Source organism: Pleuronectes platessa, chromosome 1, assembly GCF_947347685.1.
Source record: "Pleuronectes platessa chromosome 1, fPlePla1.1, whole genome shotgun sequence".
NCBI lineage: Eukaryota > Metazoa > Chordata > Actinopteri > Pleuronectiformes > Pleuronectidae > Pleuronectes > Pleuronectes platessa.
Genome location: NC_070626.1, coordinates 3,387,440 through 3,405,439, shown reverse-complemented (window position 1 = coordinate 3,405,439; position 18,000 = coordinate 3,387,440). Strand labels below are relative to the sequence as shown.

At 41.4% G+C, this 18,000-nt stretch overlaps 1 protein-coding gene across 4 annotated transcripts in view; it reads left to right on the top strand.

The window, feature by feature from the left end:
- il16 (interleukin 16) overlaps positions 1-18,000 on the top strand; it is a 41,861-nt gene that overhangs the window by 20,440 nt on the left and 3,421 nt on the right. Inside the window, exons 9-26 of one of the 4 annotated variants that reach the window (XM_053425899.1) lie at positions 505-653; positions 1,065-1,178; positions 1,757-1,871; positions 4,110-4,183; positions 5,503-5,752; positions 6,229-6,346; positions 6,983-7,115; positions 8,122-8,209; positions 8,618-8,841; positions 9,060-9,200; positions 10,146-10,298; positions 11,837-11,933; positions 12,304-13,445; positions 14,297-14,451; positions 14,692-14,857; positions 16,146-16,247; positions 16,996-17,227; positions 17,465-17,593. In XM_053425899.1, coding sequence (XP_053281874.1) covers positions 505-653; positions 1,065-1,178; positions 1,757-1,871; positions 4,110-4,183; positions 5,503-5,752; positions 6,229-6,346; positions 6,983-7,115; positions 8,122-8,209; positions 8,618-8,841; positions 9,060-9,200; positions 10,146-10,298; positions 11,837-11,933; positions 12,304-13,445; positions 14,297-14,451; positions 14,692-14,857; positions 16,146-16,247; positions 16,996-17,227; positions 17,465-17,593 — 3,582 coding nt within the window. The remainder of the gene's footprint in view (positions 1-504; positions 654-1,064; positions 1,179-1,756; positions 1,872-4,109; positions 4,184-5,502; positions 5,753-6,228; positions 6,347-6,982; positions 7,116-8,121; positions 8,210-8,617; positions 8,842-9,059; positions 9,201-10,145; positions 10,299-11,836; positions 11,934-12,303; positions 13,446-14,296; positions 14,452-14,691; positions 14,858-16,145; positions 16,248-16,995; positions 17,228-17,464; positions 17,594-18,000) is intronic. The other 3 variants (XM_053425975.1, XM_053425970.1, XM_053425962.1) reach the window with 3 other exon arrangements.

The window sequence follows — 18,000 nt, the reverse complement described above, 5'->3', positions numbered from 1 at the left end:
AGAGTGGTCGTCCTGCAACCTGAAGGTCGGCGGTTTGATCCCCAGTCTGACCCATCTGCATGCGGAAATTTCCTTGGGCAATTTGCTGAATCCTGAATGCCCCCCCATAGAATAACAAAGTGCTGCGTTTAGATGCACTGTATGAATGTAATGGTGAATGTAAAACTGTACTGGAAAGCGCTTTGAGTGGTCATAAAGACTAGAAAAGCGCTATATAAATACAAAAAACAAACAAACATGGTGCATGTCACATGATTGGAGCAGCGCAGCTCGAGTAGGCGGCCTGAACTAGCTCGCAAGCATCGCTCCTTTTATTTCAATGGAAAGCATGTGTAAAAGGTTGCTATAGGCCACTAGATGCCATCACATGCTAATTTGCATATTAGTGACACACATAGGAACTGCATTGACATACATCCAAAAGTTTTAAGCAAAGAATAAAATATTTGTTTATCTTAACCCTAACCCATATCCTTGTTCTGATGATACTGTGTCTGTAACCAGGTGTTCAGCCATACTGGATCGGGGATTTGGACAGCATCATCATGAAGACCCCGGAGCTGTACAGCTGTCATCCTCATGGGAGTAGTGGAATATATGGAAACAGGAAGTCTTTGTCCCAGCAGCTGGAGTTTCCTCACACCACCACACAGGTATATTTATGTTAATGTATATATATAAATATATATATGACATTTCTTTTGTGTTTAACAGAAACAAAAAAGTTAAAAAAAAAAAAAATCCTCCTATAACGACAAAGACATCAATGTTCAGCAAGTAAAGGATAACATTGTCTTTTAGTATTTGGTTTAATTTAATCAAAGATTGTAAAAGAACACAACAGTAGAAGACTAGTCTTGTTTTATTATTTGATGATAAATGCTCCAGCAGCTACTGCAGCTCAGTGTTATTTTATCCCAAATTGCTGTGTCTAAGCATGTCACTAGTATCATGTCACTACTTACTGGTATAAATAAATAAATTGCCATTTTGAATGTGGTTTGTGTGTGTGTGTGTGTGTGTGTGTGTGTGTGTGTGTGTGTGTGCCTGTGGGTCCTCTCCAGCCTGTGCACCGTCCCTCCCGCTCTCTCAGCTCTGCCCAGCTGGTACACTCCTGCAGCAACGTGCAACAAGCCTTCATTATTTGTAATATAGTGCTGATGAAGGGCCACGGCAAGGTAGGAATCACACTCTACTGCCACCTTCAAATCTGCTGGGTTCCCTCTTAGCTGCTCTTCATTCACCGCTGTTCTCAGCACACCATAGTAACTGCTTAACAGACAATATTCTTTGTGCACTACTGTCTCTGCACCAGGAGAAGTCATCTCACACACTTGTGATTTCCAGCCAAAACTGTTCTTGATTTTCCTCTGCAGACACGAGACCCTTCACCCACCACTAGATTCTAGTTCTCAAGTGCAGTATGTTAACAGCCCAATGTTTCATCAACTGATCCACTCCATTTATATTTCAACAATACACATTGTATGTGGTTTGAATAGTACTTTTAGCAGTTTTTAACATGTTACATTTTTCCTGAGCTTTTATCTGCATCTGAAGGGCTTCATCAGCAAATCGAGCTTTAAATTGCTTCACTGTGACTCTGAGCAGACTCCATCAGCTACTTTTGATATGTCATCTTTTTTCACTGTAGTCTCAGTTAATTTGTCATCTCGTTAAAACGTGAAACCATCGCTTTAACTCTGATTGTGATGTTTCAAAATGTTATTAATAGTGTTTCTTTTGCCGTTGCCAGGGTCTGGGATTCAGTATTGTGGGCGGGAGGGACAGCATGTATGGACCAATGGGAATCTATGTGAAAACCATTTTCCGTGGAGGAGCAGCCGCTGCTGATGGAAGGCTGCAGGAGGGTGAGGACAAACATGAACATGAAGCTCATACACACACTTAATAACAAGTGTTTTCACGTCATGACTGACGGGAAAAATGCCCAGAATAACAAACATCAATTCACAAATTAACCCATACTGTTCAAGGAAAACAAAGCAAATCACAAACAAAACACAAATCTTTAACCTGAGCTCCCAATCCATCTTTCATGTTACTGTAGGGGGGGAAGATGAATAGAGAAATCTCTCGAGAGCAATTCCTGCAGGGGACACAAGGGGCACACTAAACATACTATACTATACTATATAGGATTAGATATACATACAGTTGCAAGCAAAATTATTCAACCCCCATTGCACATTAGGTTTATTATACAATTTCTCAGCTGTTTGCAATTAACACATTACACAAGAACTGTTTTAGTAGTTCAATGAAACTAATATTACAAGGGTTTTTATCCAAATTCAACACAAAATGCTACTTTTAATGACTACTGCATTCTCAAAATGATTCAACCCCTTCATGACTTAGTAGAGCACCCTTTTGCTGTTATGACCTGCTTCAAACGTGATGCATAGCAAGACACCAGCTTCTGACAGCATTCCTGAAGAATCTTAGCCCATTCCTCATGGGCAATGGCCTCCAGTTCAGTTATATTCTTGGGTGTGCGTTTTGCAACCACCTTCTTCAAATCCCACCAGAGATTTTCGATGGGGTTCAAGTCAGGCGACTGTGACGTCAACTCTAGAATCTTCCATTTCTTCTTCTGAAACCAAGTCTTTCTGGACTTTGAGGTATGCTTTGGATCACTGTCCTGTTGGAAGGTCCAATGGCACCCAAGCTTCAGCCTCATCACAGACAGCATGACGTTTTTCCCTTTTCCTGATACTTGACTGAATCCATCTTGCCCTCCACACGCTGCAGGTTTCCAGTGCCAGACGAAGCAAAGCAGCCCCAGAGCATCAGTAAGCCACCATCATGCTTCACTCTAGGCAGGATGTTCTTTTTAGCATATGCTTCATTCTTCTTCCTCCAGACATACCGCTGATCCATAGGCCCGAAAAGTTCCAGTTTTGTTTCATCGCTCAACGGAACAGAATTCCAAAACTTTGGTGGCTTATTTATATGGTTTCCAGCATATTGGAGCCAACTTCTCTTGTGCTTTTGGGTCAGTAGTGGTGTACTTCTTGGGGTCCGGGCATGGAACCCTTCAGTGTTTAGTATGCGCCTTACTGTAGAAACTGAAACCTCAGTGCCTGCTGCAACCAAGTCTTGCTGCAGGTGTTTTGCAGTCACTCGAGGGTCTTTGACCACTTGCCTCCTCAGGTATCTGGTGGCAGCCACTTATAGCTTCCTCTTTCTGCCACGTCCAAGTAGTGTAGCCACTGTTCCTTCAACTTTGAACTTGTGAACTATGCTTCCAATGTATCTCTAGAGACATTCAGTGCTTTAGCTATCTTTTTATATCCTTTTCCTTGTTTGTGCAAGGCAATGATCTGAACTTTTTGGAAAATTCTTTTGACTTAGCCATATTTCTAACATGCAATCAAACGTCACTCTCAACAAACCCCTAGCCAGTCCAGTTATTTGTGTTCTATCTCAAGCACACCTGAACTAATGAAGCCCTCAAGGTGTGCTTGAGACAGGGGGTTGAAAAGGGTGCTCTACTAAGTACTGAAGATGCTTGTCATGAAGAGGTTGAATAATTTTGAGACTGCAGTTGCCATTTAAAGAAGCATTTAGTGTTGAATTTGGTGAAAACCTTGGTAACATTAGTTTTATTGAACTATTTCAACTCTTTTTGTCTATTTTGTTTATTGCAAACAGCTGAAAAATGGTACAATTTGCCAATAAACCTAATACGCAATGGGGGTTGAATAATTTTGCTTGCAACTGTAGGAACAAGAGGGAGGTGAAACCCTCTGTCACCTCTTCAGAACTGTTTTCAACATTATTAAATAAGTTTAATAGGTTAGGTAAAAGTCATGAATGCTAAAATACAAATTTAGCTGACTTTATCATTTAATTGTCATTTGAGATCTCAATTGATACATGCAACCAATTGTGTAGATTAATGTGTATGTGATTAAGGTTATTATAGTTTCACTTTGAAAGTATGTTGTGGTGTAAGACATTAAGGTTTTTAACATATCATAATGTTGTGATGTGTTTAGATCCCTGGTTAGTGTCAGCTGGCATGTCACAGACTAGCTGTATGGCCTTCAACACAAAGGTTGTCTGTTTGTGTGTCTGCACAGGTGATGAGATCCTGGAACTGAACGGAGAGTCTCTTCCTGGTTTGACTCATGATGAAGCCCTGCACAAGTTCAAAGTGAGGCCACTGCATTATGACCCTATGAGCTATCTTTGTTCGGTTGGCAACACAACCATGCATGAGCTGATTTATTTATTCAGACGTTAGCAGAAAAACACTCACCATCATGCATTTAAAAACAACAGGACCACAGAAAAAAACTGCTCCAATTAAAGATGACACTCATGCTAAATGCATTTTAGAGACCAAGCTTTCAATGATTATTGTTTATTTTTTGATAATAATTATAACTTTTTCTTTCTTGATTTATAGTTTTGATAAGGAGCCTTAGTCTGACAGGGATGAATTAAGATTTATTTATCCAAATCTTTTTTAAAAGGCTGCATGATGAAATGTAGTATTATTTGTTTTTAAATCAAAAGTAACCACTGCTGCAGACCACAGCAAAAGTCGACTCATTTAAATTTAAGTGAAATGATTTCAGATTAAAGTGTCCTTTTACTTGTCTGTAATACTGTACCTTGAAAATGGTTCAGTCCAAAACTAAAAAAACGTTGTCATTATGGCTAATGTTTTTAGATTCAACCCATTTTATTGGGTGAGCATTTTCTCAGTTTATGGCAACACGTGACGTGTTTAGCATAGGTAATATGCTTAAACGTGATAAATTAATAATTGAACATGGCGTGGTCACTAGAGTTGTTTCCAAGGAAACAGCAGCTGGATCTTTGTGGTTATTTGTTCAGTGGTAGTGTGTGCACCACGGAGAGCTCGATGTGAGCAGAGATAAATTGAGGCATTAAAGGGATAGCTCACCCAAAATGAAAAATAAATCATTATCTACTCACCACTATGCTGATGGCAGGGTGGGTGAAGGGTTTGAGTTCACAAAACACTTCTGGAGTCTCAGGGGTAAACAGCGTTGCAGCCAAATCGTATAGAATTGAAGTAACTGGCGACCACTTCTTTAAATATAAAAAAAACGACTGAAAACACATAAAATGCCTCCATTCTGCTCCTGCGGTGTCATCCAAGTGTCTGTAAGCCCCAACATTCAAATTTGACTCGAAAGCATCATTTACAACATGTTTTTAAGGTCCACTGATATTCTCCTCTGGAGCCGTGTTCGAGGCTTAAAAGACACTTGATGATACCACAGACGTAGTATGGAGGCATTTTCTTTTGTTTTCTGTAGTTTTTTGGACATTTTATGTTTCCATCACCTTTTCTTTCAATTGTATTGGATTTTGGCTGGGCTGCAATGCGGTTAAAGCATGGTTATCTTCGAATGATCAAACCCATGTGGCCTAATTCTAGCAAACCAACATTTTTAAAAGCATGTAGTACTGACATGAAATATGAAATGTCTTATGCAGCTAATTAAAAAGGGTATGCTGTCTCTCGTGGTGAGGACCAGCCTACGTGTCGGGGCCCTGTGTGGTCAAGCGCAGGTGGCTCAGCTGTGCAGGTCGCGCTCCCTGAGCTCCACCACTGGCATGGCCAGGGTCAGTGCTGACATGGGAGACTTCAACTACCTCAACAACACCTGCAGCAACACACTGAGTGTCCCCGGTCACCCTTCTAAACCCAGGGACCGCATCATGATGGAGATCATCCTGCACAAAGGTCAGCCTTAGAAAAATCCACAAACACTTTCTACAGTGGGATGAGTTGCTTTTCTGAGGTTCATCGGATGCTTAATCTTATATTCAGTTCGTTTTATTTTCATGTCAACAAAAAAAGTTGTAATAAAAGATTAACACATCAGGGAATTCACAAGAAGAATCAATTCCTTTTGGTCCCTAATACAAGTCAAGCTCTAAAAAATGTCACATAATGCAAACAAAACGCATTTTGGTTATACCCTGCATTCCTTTCAAACCTCCTCATCTGTTAAACTGAAGATAAGTTGGTCTTCACTAGGTCCTTGCGAAATTGATCACATCACTTAAGTAACTTGTGGTGGCTGTCGATGAATCAATAAAATATGTGTTTATGGCCAAAGAACATCAGATATCAGTGGCTCTGTGTGTATGCCTAATCTCTTTTCAGGGAAACAGCATCATGTTATTACAATAAAGTTTGATTTGCATGTGTCTCAGAGGCTGGTGTTGGTCTGGGTATTGGACTGTGCTGTGTTCCATCTGGTGATGGATGTCCAGGGATCTACATCCACACCCTCTCTCCTGGATCTGTAGCACACATGGATGGTCGACTCCGGTATGAAAAAACAACTAGTGTTTACCATTCAGCCTCAGTGTTAACAATACAGTGCAATCAATATAATACTGTTTCATTAATCCTGAGGGCAAGCTGGTTTAAGGCAATTAATAGAAACAAGAAAACAAGAAACAGCAATTCACTGAAAGGCATCAATGGAAATAACAACACAATTAAACACCAAAATGAGCTGTTTAATTGTGATTAGCTGGAAGGAAAATGTCATCAAAAATACAAAAGGTAATAATACATTAACCAAAAAGTTCCCATGGCAGAAAGGCATTTAAGAGAAAGTGTTTAACGGGTTGGTGAGGGTTCATGACATATTGTGATTGGTCAGTGCACACAGTCCTGGCATATGCATGAATCACATTCTCATGTGCAGAAAGACTGTCGGACAGACTGGTTCAACAAGAGGCAATAAATTCATCAGCAATGGATATAAGATTTCATTTGAAATACCTTAAAGATAAGACTTCACTTTATATATAAATATATATATATAATGTAGTACGATACATCTAATATGATGATTATACTGCTATATACAATATGCATGTGATGTGTTTGTCAAATAGTTCTCCTCTCAGAGTTGTTTTTTGTTTCTGTTCGTGAACTTTTGCTGGCTACCTTTAGGTGCGGAGATGAGATCATGGAGATCAACGACACTGTGGTTTACAACATGGCGCTGAATGACGTCTACACAGTCCTGAGCCAATGCACACCAGGTCCAGTCCACATCATCATCAGTCGCCACCCTGACCCCAAAGTATGCAACGCCTCTAGCTCTTTTATTTCAGCCATCAGTGGATTTAGTTTGCTGAAGGGGCCAAAGTCTCTGCTGGTTCACTCTTAATGTTGCTTCATGGGTGCAACTGTGGGCATCTGTGCTGCTAGTGTGGATTTCCTTTCACTTCCTATCTCATTCCACACTCCAACACATTCAGCTGGAGACTCCACACTGTGTGTGTGTGTGTTTTTTTTCATGTTTGTGTTACCTCTTTTTACATTTTCGGAATAATCAAAGATCGATCATTACTAGTCCTTTCACGACAATTTAAAAAAACACTGAAATCATGACGTCAGGGCCTTAAGTGGCTCCTACAGCCCTGAAAATCACTAGTATGTGAGTCTTATATGTAAGAGTAGTTATCTCCTCACATACATCATATATGCATGTTGAAAAATGCATCCTCAGGGAAAAGGGAGGAATTATATACATTTTCACTCACATTTTTTTGGAACTATTGTCTTTTTACCACTCCATTAAAGTCTTTGAAAGCCGCTAAAGAATCAACCACAAAAAAATCACGTGACTTTATTCTGAAGGTGGCATCATTTCATTTTGTTATCATTACAACAAACCCATGAAATGAGCAAAACCAATAACATGTAAGTCCATCACTGACCTTTGAGCTACTGTATTTCCAACAGTAGATTCTTTCATATGGAGCAGTGCCAAATGGAAATCTTCTCTCTTGACATTCTGAAGACATTTCTTTTCCCTTGTATGTTGTCAATTAGTTACCTGCTCTTTAATGGAACAATAAGCTGTGGCTTTGATTAGCATGTTTCATAGAAATCACAGATATGCTATTTTTTCTTCATCACTTTTTACACGTAAAAAATGTATTCGTTTTTAGCATTTTATGTGATATTCAGGGTGAACGTGTACTCGCTCTGGAACACAAACACAACCACTGCTCTTTACGGTGCGCAGCAAGATGTTACTGTCATGTTGACATCTCCCATCTTCTGCCCTCTGTGTGTCACAGGTATCAGAGCAGCAACTGAATGATGCCATCACTCTAGCAGTGGAAAGCAGCAAACTGAGGAAGGATAAGAGCCAGTGGAGTATTGATGGTAAAATATTAATTTGTTTATTATTCATTTCCAATAGTCACATGTTCCTACTCATCTTTCATTTCCTCTGTCCTAATCCCCATCTTTTTCACTTCTGTAAATCTGCAGGAATCACAAAACATATTCCTTTGCATGTATTCCTCCACTTCCCTTAATGAAGCCCAGCAGTTAGAAACCTTAGAAATTGTTCTTCCTTCAGTGACACAAAATACAAACATTAAACTCATCTTCATATGTTAATTCAGTGCAGTGGTCCTTGGTTGTTTAGCACGGTCATGACACAGCCAGGTGGGAACCATTGGTTTTTCTCTGTGGAGTTGGCATGCTCTCCCCACATCGAGCATAGTTGCTTCTTCCCACAATTCAATTGATATATGATTTACCATAATTTGTGTTGTTCTGTCCCAGGGCTGCGCAGACTGGAGTCTTGCTCTCACAGTCGGCAGAGGTGTGAGCATTGTCTAGAGAGGAGTTTCAGTCAGGTGACGGTTCGACGAGCACAGAAGACCATGACCCGCTCCTGTAGCGATAACACCAACAGCCACCACTACAACCGCTGCCTCAACATGCACAACCTTCACAACACACACCATCAGCCATCATCACGTGTCCACAGCCTGGACACACCGAAGGTAAGCAGGCACACCACAGGTCGTATGGAAAGGTTCAATATACAGATTAGTGAGCTTAAAGTGATAATTGACATTTTCACATACAGCGTCTTACATAGTGTATGTTTAGATTTTTTTTTTCTGTGTTGACATATTCGATTTTAAAATAAGTCAGATCAGTGTCTTTAGATGTTATCTCTTTTGATGTAGTAGTGTGTCTTATCTTCCTTGTCCTGTAGTCTGTGACAGACACGTGGTTGGACAACAACAGACTGTCTGTGCCCATGTATCCTGACGAGGACTATAATATTCCATACAACTCTCCTCCTGCCAATAACTCCAGTCAGCAGGCCCTGGATCTGGCCTTCAGGGGCAGCAAGGTACTCCATCCATCCATCCGTCATCCATCCATCATCCATCCATCCATCCATCCATCCATCCATCCATCCATCCATCCCTCCATCCATCATCCATCATCCATCCACCCATCTATCCATCCATCCATCATCCATCCACCCATCTATCCATCCATCCATCTATCCATCCATCCATCCATCCATCCATCCATCCATCCATCCATCCATCCATCAATCCATCCACCCACCCATCCATCCATCCATCCAACGACCTATCCACCAATCCATCCATCCAGCCAGCCAGCCAGAATGAGTTCCCCCAGTATTCTAGGCCTATAGCAGCACAACTTAAGTTGTTTTCCGACATGACCTGCGGATAAGCCCGGATGGTTGGGTCCGGACTTTACCCCCGGTTTGCCTTTCACACATGCACAATGTAGCTCCTGCAGTTTTCTGTAGAGACACGTTAAAAAAGCAACAAAGCCCCTATCTCAGTATTACTTTGCAGGAGGCGGGGCAGAGCAGGGACAAGTTTACAGTTCTTCATACATTACAGTGGTAAATAGTAAATTGTCTATTTATATATAGTAATTTCTAGTCTTGATGACCACTCAAAGCCCTTTGCAGTAATTTTGCCATTCATCTACTTAACATACACATTCATACAGTTCATCAATGTGCAGCATTTTATCACACACATATCCACTCATATTTGGGATTTAGCATCTTGCACAAGGACAGGACATGCAGAATTGGGGACACTGGGTTTAAAGCTGGATAGTGGACCGCCCGCTCTACCTCCCGAGCAACAGCCGGCATGTAGTGGGTCTAAAGGCTGGGCCTTGAGAGGAAAACGGTAGTACCAAGAGTCCAGGTAATGTAATCGCACTGTTGTCACAGATATTAATACCGTGTGTGTGTGTGTTTGTGTGCGTGCGTGCATGTGTGTTTGTGTGTGTATGTTTGTAGTCTAACTGCAGGATGCGTGCTATTCCACGTCGGTACTGTTGGCCTCAGGATGTGACCAGTGAGGAGGGCTACAATGGAGACTCCAGTGGTTCTAGTCGAGGATCTCCAGTTAGAGACGAAGGACTGGAATATTCATCACACACCAGCTGCCAGGTACAACACTGTGACTACAGCTGCTGAACAACGAGTCTGCTGTTAAAATTTGTCACTTGTGCACATTTTACACATTTAGCAGAATATTTGTATTGTTTTTAATTTTTTATCATGACCTACTGTCTCACAACATGAGGGCTCATATTTTAGTTGTCCCTTACCCTATGACTACACAAGCATAGACTTTGGACTTACTCTGTGATAATATGACAAACAATCTATTGTTATGCATTGCTTTTATACATGTGGCATTGCAGAATGTGTGGTTGCAGAGAGTCACACAGAAAGAAAACAAATTTAGTATTACATGTGTGAGATCTACACAAACATATTCAACCTCAAACAAAAAATTTCTCCAGCACCTAACGGGTTTGAGCTTTGCATTGTTTTCAATGTCAGAAAAGTCTGAACCAATGTCAGCCATTTATCAATACTTAGTGTGTCATTGGGATAGTTTTTCCCTTGGCCATTAAATTGATCTATTGGGGTGACTGTGGCTCAGGGGGTTACGCAGGTCATCCTCTAACCATATCACGTTTTACCTTCCACTGTCTGAGAGACAATGATAGCTATTTGCTTTATCAAAGAGTATCTAACTACAGAACTATAAGACCTGCATCTCCGTCTCAGTGTTTTACACTTGTCCAACACTCACCAGAAGAGTGTTTGTGGGTGTGTGTGTGTGTCTTTCTAAATATACTGGTGATATGATATTAACTATGTTTCCTCCTGTGTACCAATCATGCTTCTCACTGCTGTCCCTCCACTGCCTGCAGCTCTTCAGCAGTATATACAAAGCCTTGCAAAAGATCCTGAGGTTACTCTTCAGGAATGTATGTAAAGAAGTGATGATGGCATTCAGTGTCGTCCTAGTGAAAGCATGCTAAGTGCATTTAGCTTTTTATGATCTAATAAAACTAAACCCTTTCTGCTCAGTAATAGATTATACAGAGAATGGGAAAATTATTATAATGCTCATTATGGTAACTGTGGAGTTTCTCTCTATAATATTTGAGATACTCCTAATATTGGGGAAATGTATATTATATTTAATTAATTGAATTATAGTAACTAAAATATATAATATTATATATGTACTATTTAAGCCTCTACTCTGTAGTGTTTATATATAATAATAAGAATAATGATTCTTATTATTAATGGATTATGTTGTTAATCCATTGGTTACGTGTGTGTGTGTGTGTGCGTGTGTGTGTGTGTGTGTGTGTATGTGTGTGTGTGTGTGTGTGTGTGTGCGTGTGTTTCAGTTCATGACCTTGTAAGGAAAAGTTGTGTAAATGCATATGGTGAAGATAAAACTTTGTGTGCATGTCAGCATGAAGGCATTTGCATGTTGCGGGTCGGTGTGCATCATAGTTGTTGAGCATGTTACGAGCAAGTGAATGACTGAATCAAACAGTTTAAAAGTAGCAGATGAATGTAGATGAACGTCAGAGCGGAAGCAGGGTACATTACTGCACCTTTTTGTGGTTGCTGTTAGAGAAGCTGTCGTGACACAATACTTCCTGTTTGTGTAGCAGGAAGGAGAGCGAATAAGAGAACAGTTAGAGGGGAGCAAAGACGACTTCACTCATTCAGACACTGCTGCCTGCACCGACGACAGTCAACACATAGGTAGGTAACGATACTACCATCTTACATTTATGCACCTGAATGTAACTTCACATATAGTTTATAGAAATAATGTGACCGCAAGCCAATCCTGTGGCCATGTTTGTTGTAAGTTTGTCAGTGGAAAGTAAGTGAGGTTCCATTTCCTGTTTGAAGCAGGGCTTCTATGTGTCGGTGAATAAAACTGAATCAGGATATGATGATGGTTTTCATCTGAGGCCACAGCAAGTCGGTGATCACCTGTTTTATTTACACCGGACCTCTTCACCATATTGTTCTGTGAATACATAGTAATATCTATCGATATATTTTTGCAATACAAATCTCTGACACACATTTTCTTGTCTCTAACTTTCCTACTTTCCTCTTCTAGCAGAGGATTCATCAGCAGTGCTCTGCTCACAGCCAAAAAGAGGAGCTCTGAGGAGGCAGGCTCGTATTGAACAACGCTCCCAAGAGCAGCTTCAGGATCCTTGGATTCGCCTTTCAGACACATCCCCTGAAAAACTGGCCGAGACCCACCGCCAACACGCTGCTGACAGCACAAGGGCCGTCAACCTCAAGTCTTCCACCATGAGCGATGAAGAGAGCCCCGCTAAGCTCAATGGTACAATCACAGATGTGACTTCAGATCCTCAGTCCAATATGACCCCTGAAAACACGTGTGAAACTCCAGAATCGAAGAGGGGGCCCCCGGTGGCACCCAAGCCCACCTGGTTTCGCCAGAGTCTGAGGAAAATTCGAGATGAGAAGGACCAGAAGAAGCAGGTTAAACCCACAGAGCAGATGCCTGCTGTGGGTTTCGGCAGAAGCTTTGCAATCAGATCTGCCTCATCTGCAGCCAACCTGTCAATCAAACAAAAGATCCACTCATTTGAGACTTTTTCCAGTCCAGAGAGTCCAGAAAAGGGGGGGCATAGGAGGCCTGTGTCCCCTTCCAGCTCCCTTCCTCTGATGGAGAAGGAGGCCCGGAGGGACCATGCCTCACTTGAAGACTTTGGGAACAGCAAACATGGAATCACCAAAGAGATCCAGTCAAACCAAACTACATGTGTTCAGGAGACAGAACACACTGTCTCCACGTCACCCTCTGCTGTCACCTCCTCCTCTTCTCAAGCTGTTCTTCAAACAACAGAAAAGTCCTGGGAAGATGAATCTCCCTTTGTCCAGACAGAGACAGATCTCCCACTCATTGACTCCATCAGCACTGATCTGGACCTGGGGATGAATGATTCACATTCCCCACCAGCTCATGATGACAGCAATGTCTCACCATCCAAACAGTTGTCTGAGCTAGAGAGAGTGGATCTCAGCGAGGTCCTACCCCCGGTGACACCCAGCAGATCCAATCAAGAAGATGGGGAAAGTCCTCCAGAGGGTACGGAGGGGGGTGCAGCACTGAGCCAAGAAAAGCTGCTGAGCACAAGTCTGAGTGCTGGTCTCCCTACAGACAGTACCTCCTTGAGAGGCCTGGAGGCAGAGAATTTAGGGAAAATTCTCGCCTTCAGTAACCAGGTAATCGGTCATACATGTTAGGAACAATAGTCAGAGACGTAAGGGCAGACTTAAATTCCTAAACCTATAGATCTCAGTGCCCAGGATTTATTTATTGTCTTGATCTTACATCACAATACCCAAATTTACTGTGTTTCCCCATTAGGATAGGCAGACACAAAATGTCCTTTTAGTGCTAAACTTATTTATTAAAAGTACTTTGTTTTCTAAACCAAATCTGACCAAACATTCAGACATTATATGGAGGTTGATATTAGTTCATTACAATTTGGTGTAGGACAACCAACAGTTTATCCAGATCATGTATACCACTTTATCTGCAGCTAATAGTAGAAAAAAGGGTGCCATGATGAATTTGTATAACCCATTATTGCACAAAACTATTACTGACTGTAGACCACTCCACTGTTATTTTCAGCTGCTGAAATTGTGGAAAACTAGACATCCATGGACAGTTAACCCCACTAGGCTAAGACTTGTACCCGTGGCACCTAATTTCATGTTAAAAATGATGTGATGTACTGTATGATATGGAAGTAAAAAGAAGTTCAAAAAAAAGAAATCGTGGAAAACTACCTTAAAAATCACGAACCCTAGATTCCTGTAGGACTCTTCTTGTGTTCTTGGGTAAGTTAATAAACCCCAATTTGCCCCAGATGGCTTTGCTTTGCAGACAGTGTATGAACGGTGTGTAGAAGCACTGTATGACGTATGTAAAATAAATAAATGATGTAAATGTAACTTGTACTGTAAAGCACGTTACGTGGTTTATAAGAAGACCAGTGTTGTCCAATGATAAGTAGATTAAAATTGTCTAAAATCAATTTTTTTCAATGTTGTTTCTATTCCAGGTTTCACAAGCATTGATGCGTTCTCTTCCAATGTACACCGGCTCTAGTGACCCTCGCTCCCCAAACCTGAAGGACCCCTCATCAGTGGATACTACAAACCCTGGGTGTGATATTGCTTCTGCAGTGGACAGCAGCGACAGAGGCTTCTCTGTCAGGTAAGATTTGCACTGAGACGTATTGAAAAGGGACTCACAGAAAGCAAACTTTGTCGGTTTGATATTCATAAGGAAGTGGGTCCAGGTTAAAAAAACAACTTCCTGTTTAATCAGTGAAGCAGCATTTTTATCACCAACGTTTTTGTTAACAGCTCAGTTGCACACTACTGGTGTGCAATATGCTCAGATTTGTGTAACCGATTACAGCGTAATCTCTGTTTTTTGTTTTTTGAAACGCAGCTTGGCCACACTGAGAGAGTGCACCATTGAGCGAGAGGAGGGGGGATCTCATGTCGAAGCAGGAGTCACTTCTGCTTCTGCTCATACCGTCATCTCAGCCATCTCTTCCCAGGAAATACAGAGGATGATCCAGGAAGTCACAATTCTGGATCAAGAGACGCTGAAGGTAAAATCTATCATGCAGTGGTGGAGAGCCCCCTGTGCTAAGATATCTCTGGATGGTTTGGTAATTTAACTATAAGGTCAAAGGCCAAGATGCACCAGGTTATAAACACAGCCATGAAAATCTAGTAGCAGCTCCTCCCCTCGGGCAGATGGTCCATGATTCTCTCAGTATAGGCACCACCTTTCTTAACGTTACTTTGTCCCCCATCCATTGAAGCCCTTAGGCAGTGTCACTGTTATATACTGCACTATACGTTCAGGAAAAATTTAATTTATTAAAATATATTAACCTCTAATAGACAAACTCAGGGCTGTGGTCTGAATTCTAGAAATACTCAGGTCGTTTTTCAGGTAAACAAGGCTAGCCTAACCCTATTCACATGTACATTAAACAAACAAGCTGATGTTGATCAGTGAGCTTTACAAGGGTTGGAGGGTTTTTTTTTATAACTATGCTCAGAGCCTGGTTTCTGTTTCCCTTATTATATTGTATATTATAATATATTGTGCAGGTCACTTCCTGTCTCCAAATACAGAACATTTCACTGTCTTCCAGATAGCTATGAACAATGTTTGTGTGTTTGGCCTGAGGGAAACTTCACATGTCTCCTGGTCAAATCTCAGTAACAACTTACAACTCAAATATCCAGCTATCTGGGAGCCATTGTGTGCTCAGTATCTGCTGTATATTAACACACCACACACACACACACACACACACACACACACACACACACACACACACACACACACACACACACACACACACACACACACACACACACACACACACACACACACACACACACATTCAGTACATTCTGTGATCTGCAAACACAAGGTGTCACTGTCGGCAAAACTTTCACATGTTGCACTCCGAACAAACAGTAATGACCACTTTCCTGTTACATTTTTACTAGCGAGATATCATGCTATATCATCAGGTTTACAACTATTAGCTCCACAGTTGATATTCATAAAATTGATTCATGCATTTTATTCATCATTCATCATATTCACATTTTTGGACAGTCGTTGAGACTATTCACACAACATTATTTTAGGCATAAAGTCATGGCCATGTTGTCTTTTCAGCAGGTGGTTGTATATACCATATGCTGCCATTTTGGTCCGGATTCTTTGGAAAAAGAAAAATATCTCAAAAGTGACTATATAACATTTGGAAACCTCTAGTAATGTAAATAAAGGCACATATTTGTGAAGGTTTTTGATGGCTCAAAGTCCCTTCATAAAAATAATAAAACATGTCTTTGTTTTTGTTCCCACAGCAACTGGTGGACATCCATGTTGTGATTCTGCATAAAGAGGAGGGAGCAGGTCTGGGATTCAGCATCGCTGGCGGCTGTGACCTGGAGACCAAAGCTCTGACAGTAAGCAGCTCTCAGTACAGCGTCAAACTGCTCAGTTAGAGCAGAGGTGGAGGGAGGTTTCCTATCAAGGACCAATTCAGTTTTGTCTTTCAAGAGTCCGACTTAATAAATTAACACATATGTCATATCAAGCTCACTCTTACTGGGTTTAAACTGCTTTTCTTTGGCAATTTTCTGATGATCCTTCACTAAACCACCTTCTGAATGAGGGTTTAGCCTCTTAGCAATAACCTGTCTGCACAACATTGTCCCAGTCAGAATGAGGTATTGTTAAAGCTGCTTGTTTGACACCAAACTTCTGACGATCATTAACTTTAGCACTTTGCAGCTCAGATCCAGTGTGGCTGCATGTTTCCTCTGTTGAGATGCTGAGATTGACTTTTGCAGTCACACGTAGCACATCATGTGAGACTAGGTCTGGTTGAGCACAGGTACTGAATGTCACAGAGATTTCTGTTCTGGTGGCATTTACCGTGTGTCAGGATGTCTCTGCTGGTGAACCGTTTTTTTATGGAGTTAGGAACATCTAACCTGGACTTAAAAGAGTTTGATTTGACTGACTACACAGTGTCAATAATGCAGATAAATAAAGAAACAGATAACAGATAATCCCAGGCAGGTCATATTCCCAAGTCTTGCACTCCAGTATCATTTACCATAAACACGTTTTAACCCTCTATAGTGCTACGTCTAGTCTGTGCCACTGAATTTCTCTCTCTGTGACACTTGTTTATTGTCTTCTGTTCAGGTGCACAAAGTGTTTCCCAGCGGCCTGGCGGCTCAGGAGGGCACCATTCAGAAAGGAGATGAGGTGTTGTCCATAAACGGACAAACACTGCAGGGCGTCACACATGCCGATGCCACCGCTGCTATGCGTCAGGCCCGGAATCTAAAGCTGGCTGTTGTGGTCATTTGCAAGAGAGCAGAGGAGGGAGGCAGAGAGGGGGGAGGCTGCAAGAGCGAAGAGCCTAACGCTTCAGGTGAGTGATACAAACACACACAAAGGTGCAGTCCTGACACCTTGAGACTTAATGGAATCTATAGCTTTTCGAAGGGAGGATTATCAGTTGATGCAGACAAATGCTGTTCACATAGGCCCGAGACAGTTTCTTGATTCAACCTGTTATATGCTAACTTTAATAACTATTTGTTCTAAGTACTAAGGAGTTATGAAGGTTGCATTTGCCCTGTCCTGTTCACTGTTGTCTGTGCTGCAGTGGAGGAGCAGGCAGCTCCGGTGAGGGTGGAGCTGGACAAAGGAGCTGGAGGAGTTGGTTTTACTCTGGAGGGAGGAAAAGGCTCGATCCATGGAGACAGGCCTTTAGTCATCAACAGGATCTTTACAGGTACATGTATTAACTTGAGGATATTTTAAAGGATCAGTGAGTGGGATTTGGGGCCATCTAGTGGTAATTTTGCAAACTGAATAATCTTCTGTTTCCAACAGTATAGGAGAGCCCATGGTGGTCTCCAGGTAACATTATTGAGAGAAGCACCTCTATATAGAGCCAGTGTCGGGTTTGTTCATTCTGGGCTGCTGTAAATACGCGGCAGTGCAACATTGGAAAACGTAAAGGACTCATTCTATTGCATCAAACACAACTTGTTGTCTGAGTACAAAGACTTAAATTATTTAAATAATGAAAACGGACTAATGAAAAGGAAATAATGTATCTTATATTCAATTTCTCTAAATAACACTGGACCTTTAAAACAGAAATGAAACAACACCTGATAAATTCCACCAACCAAC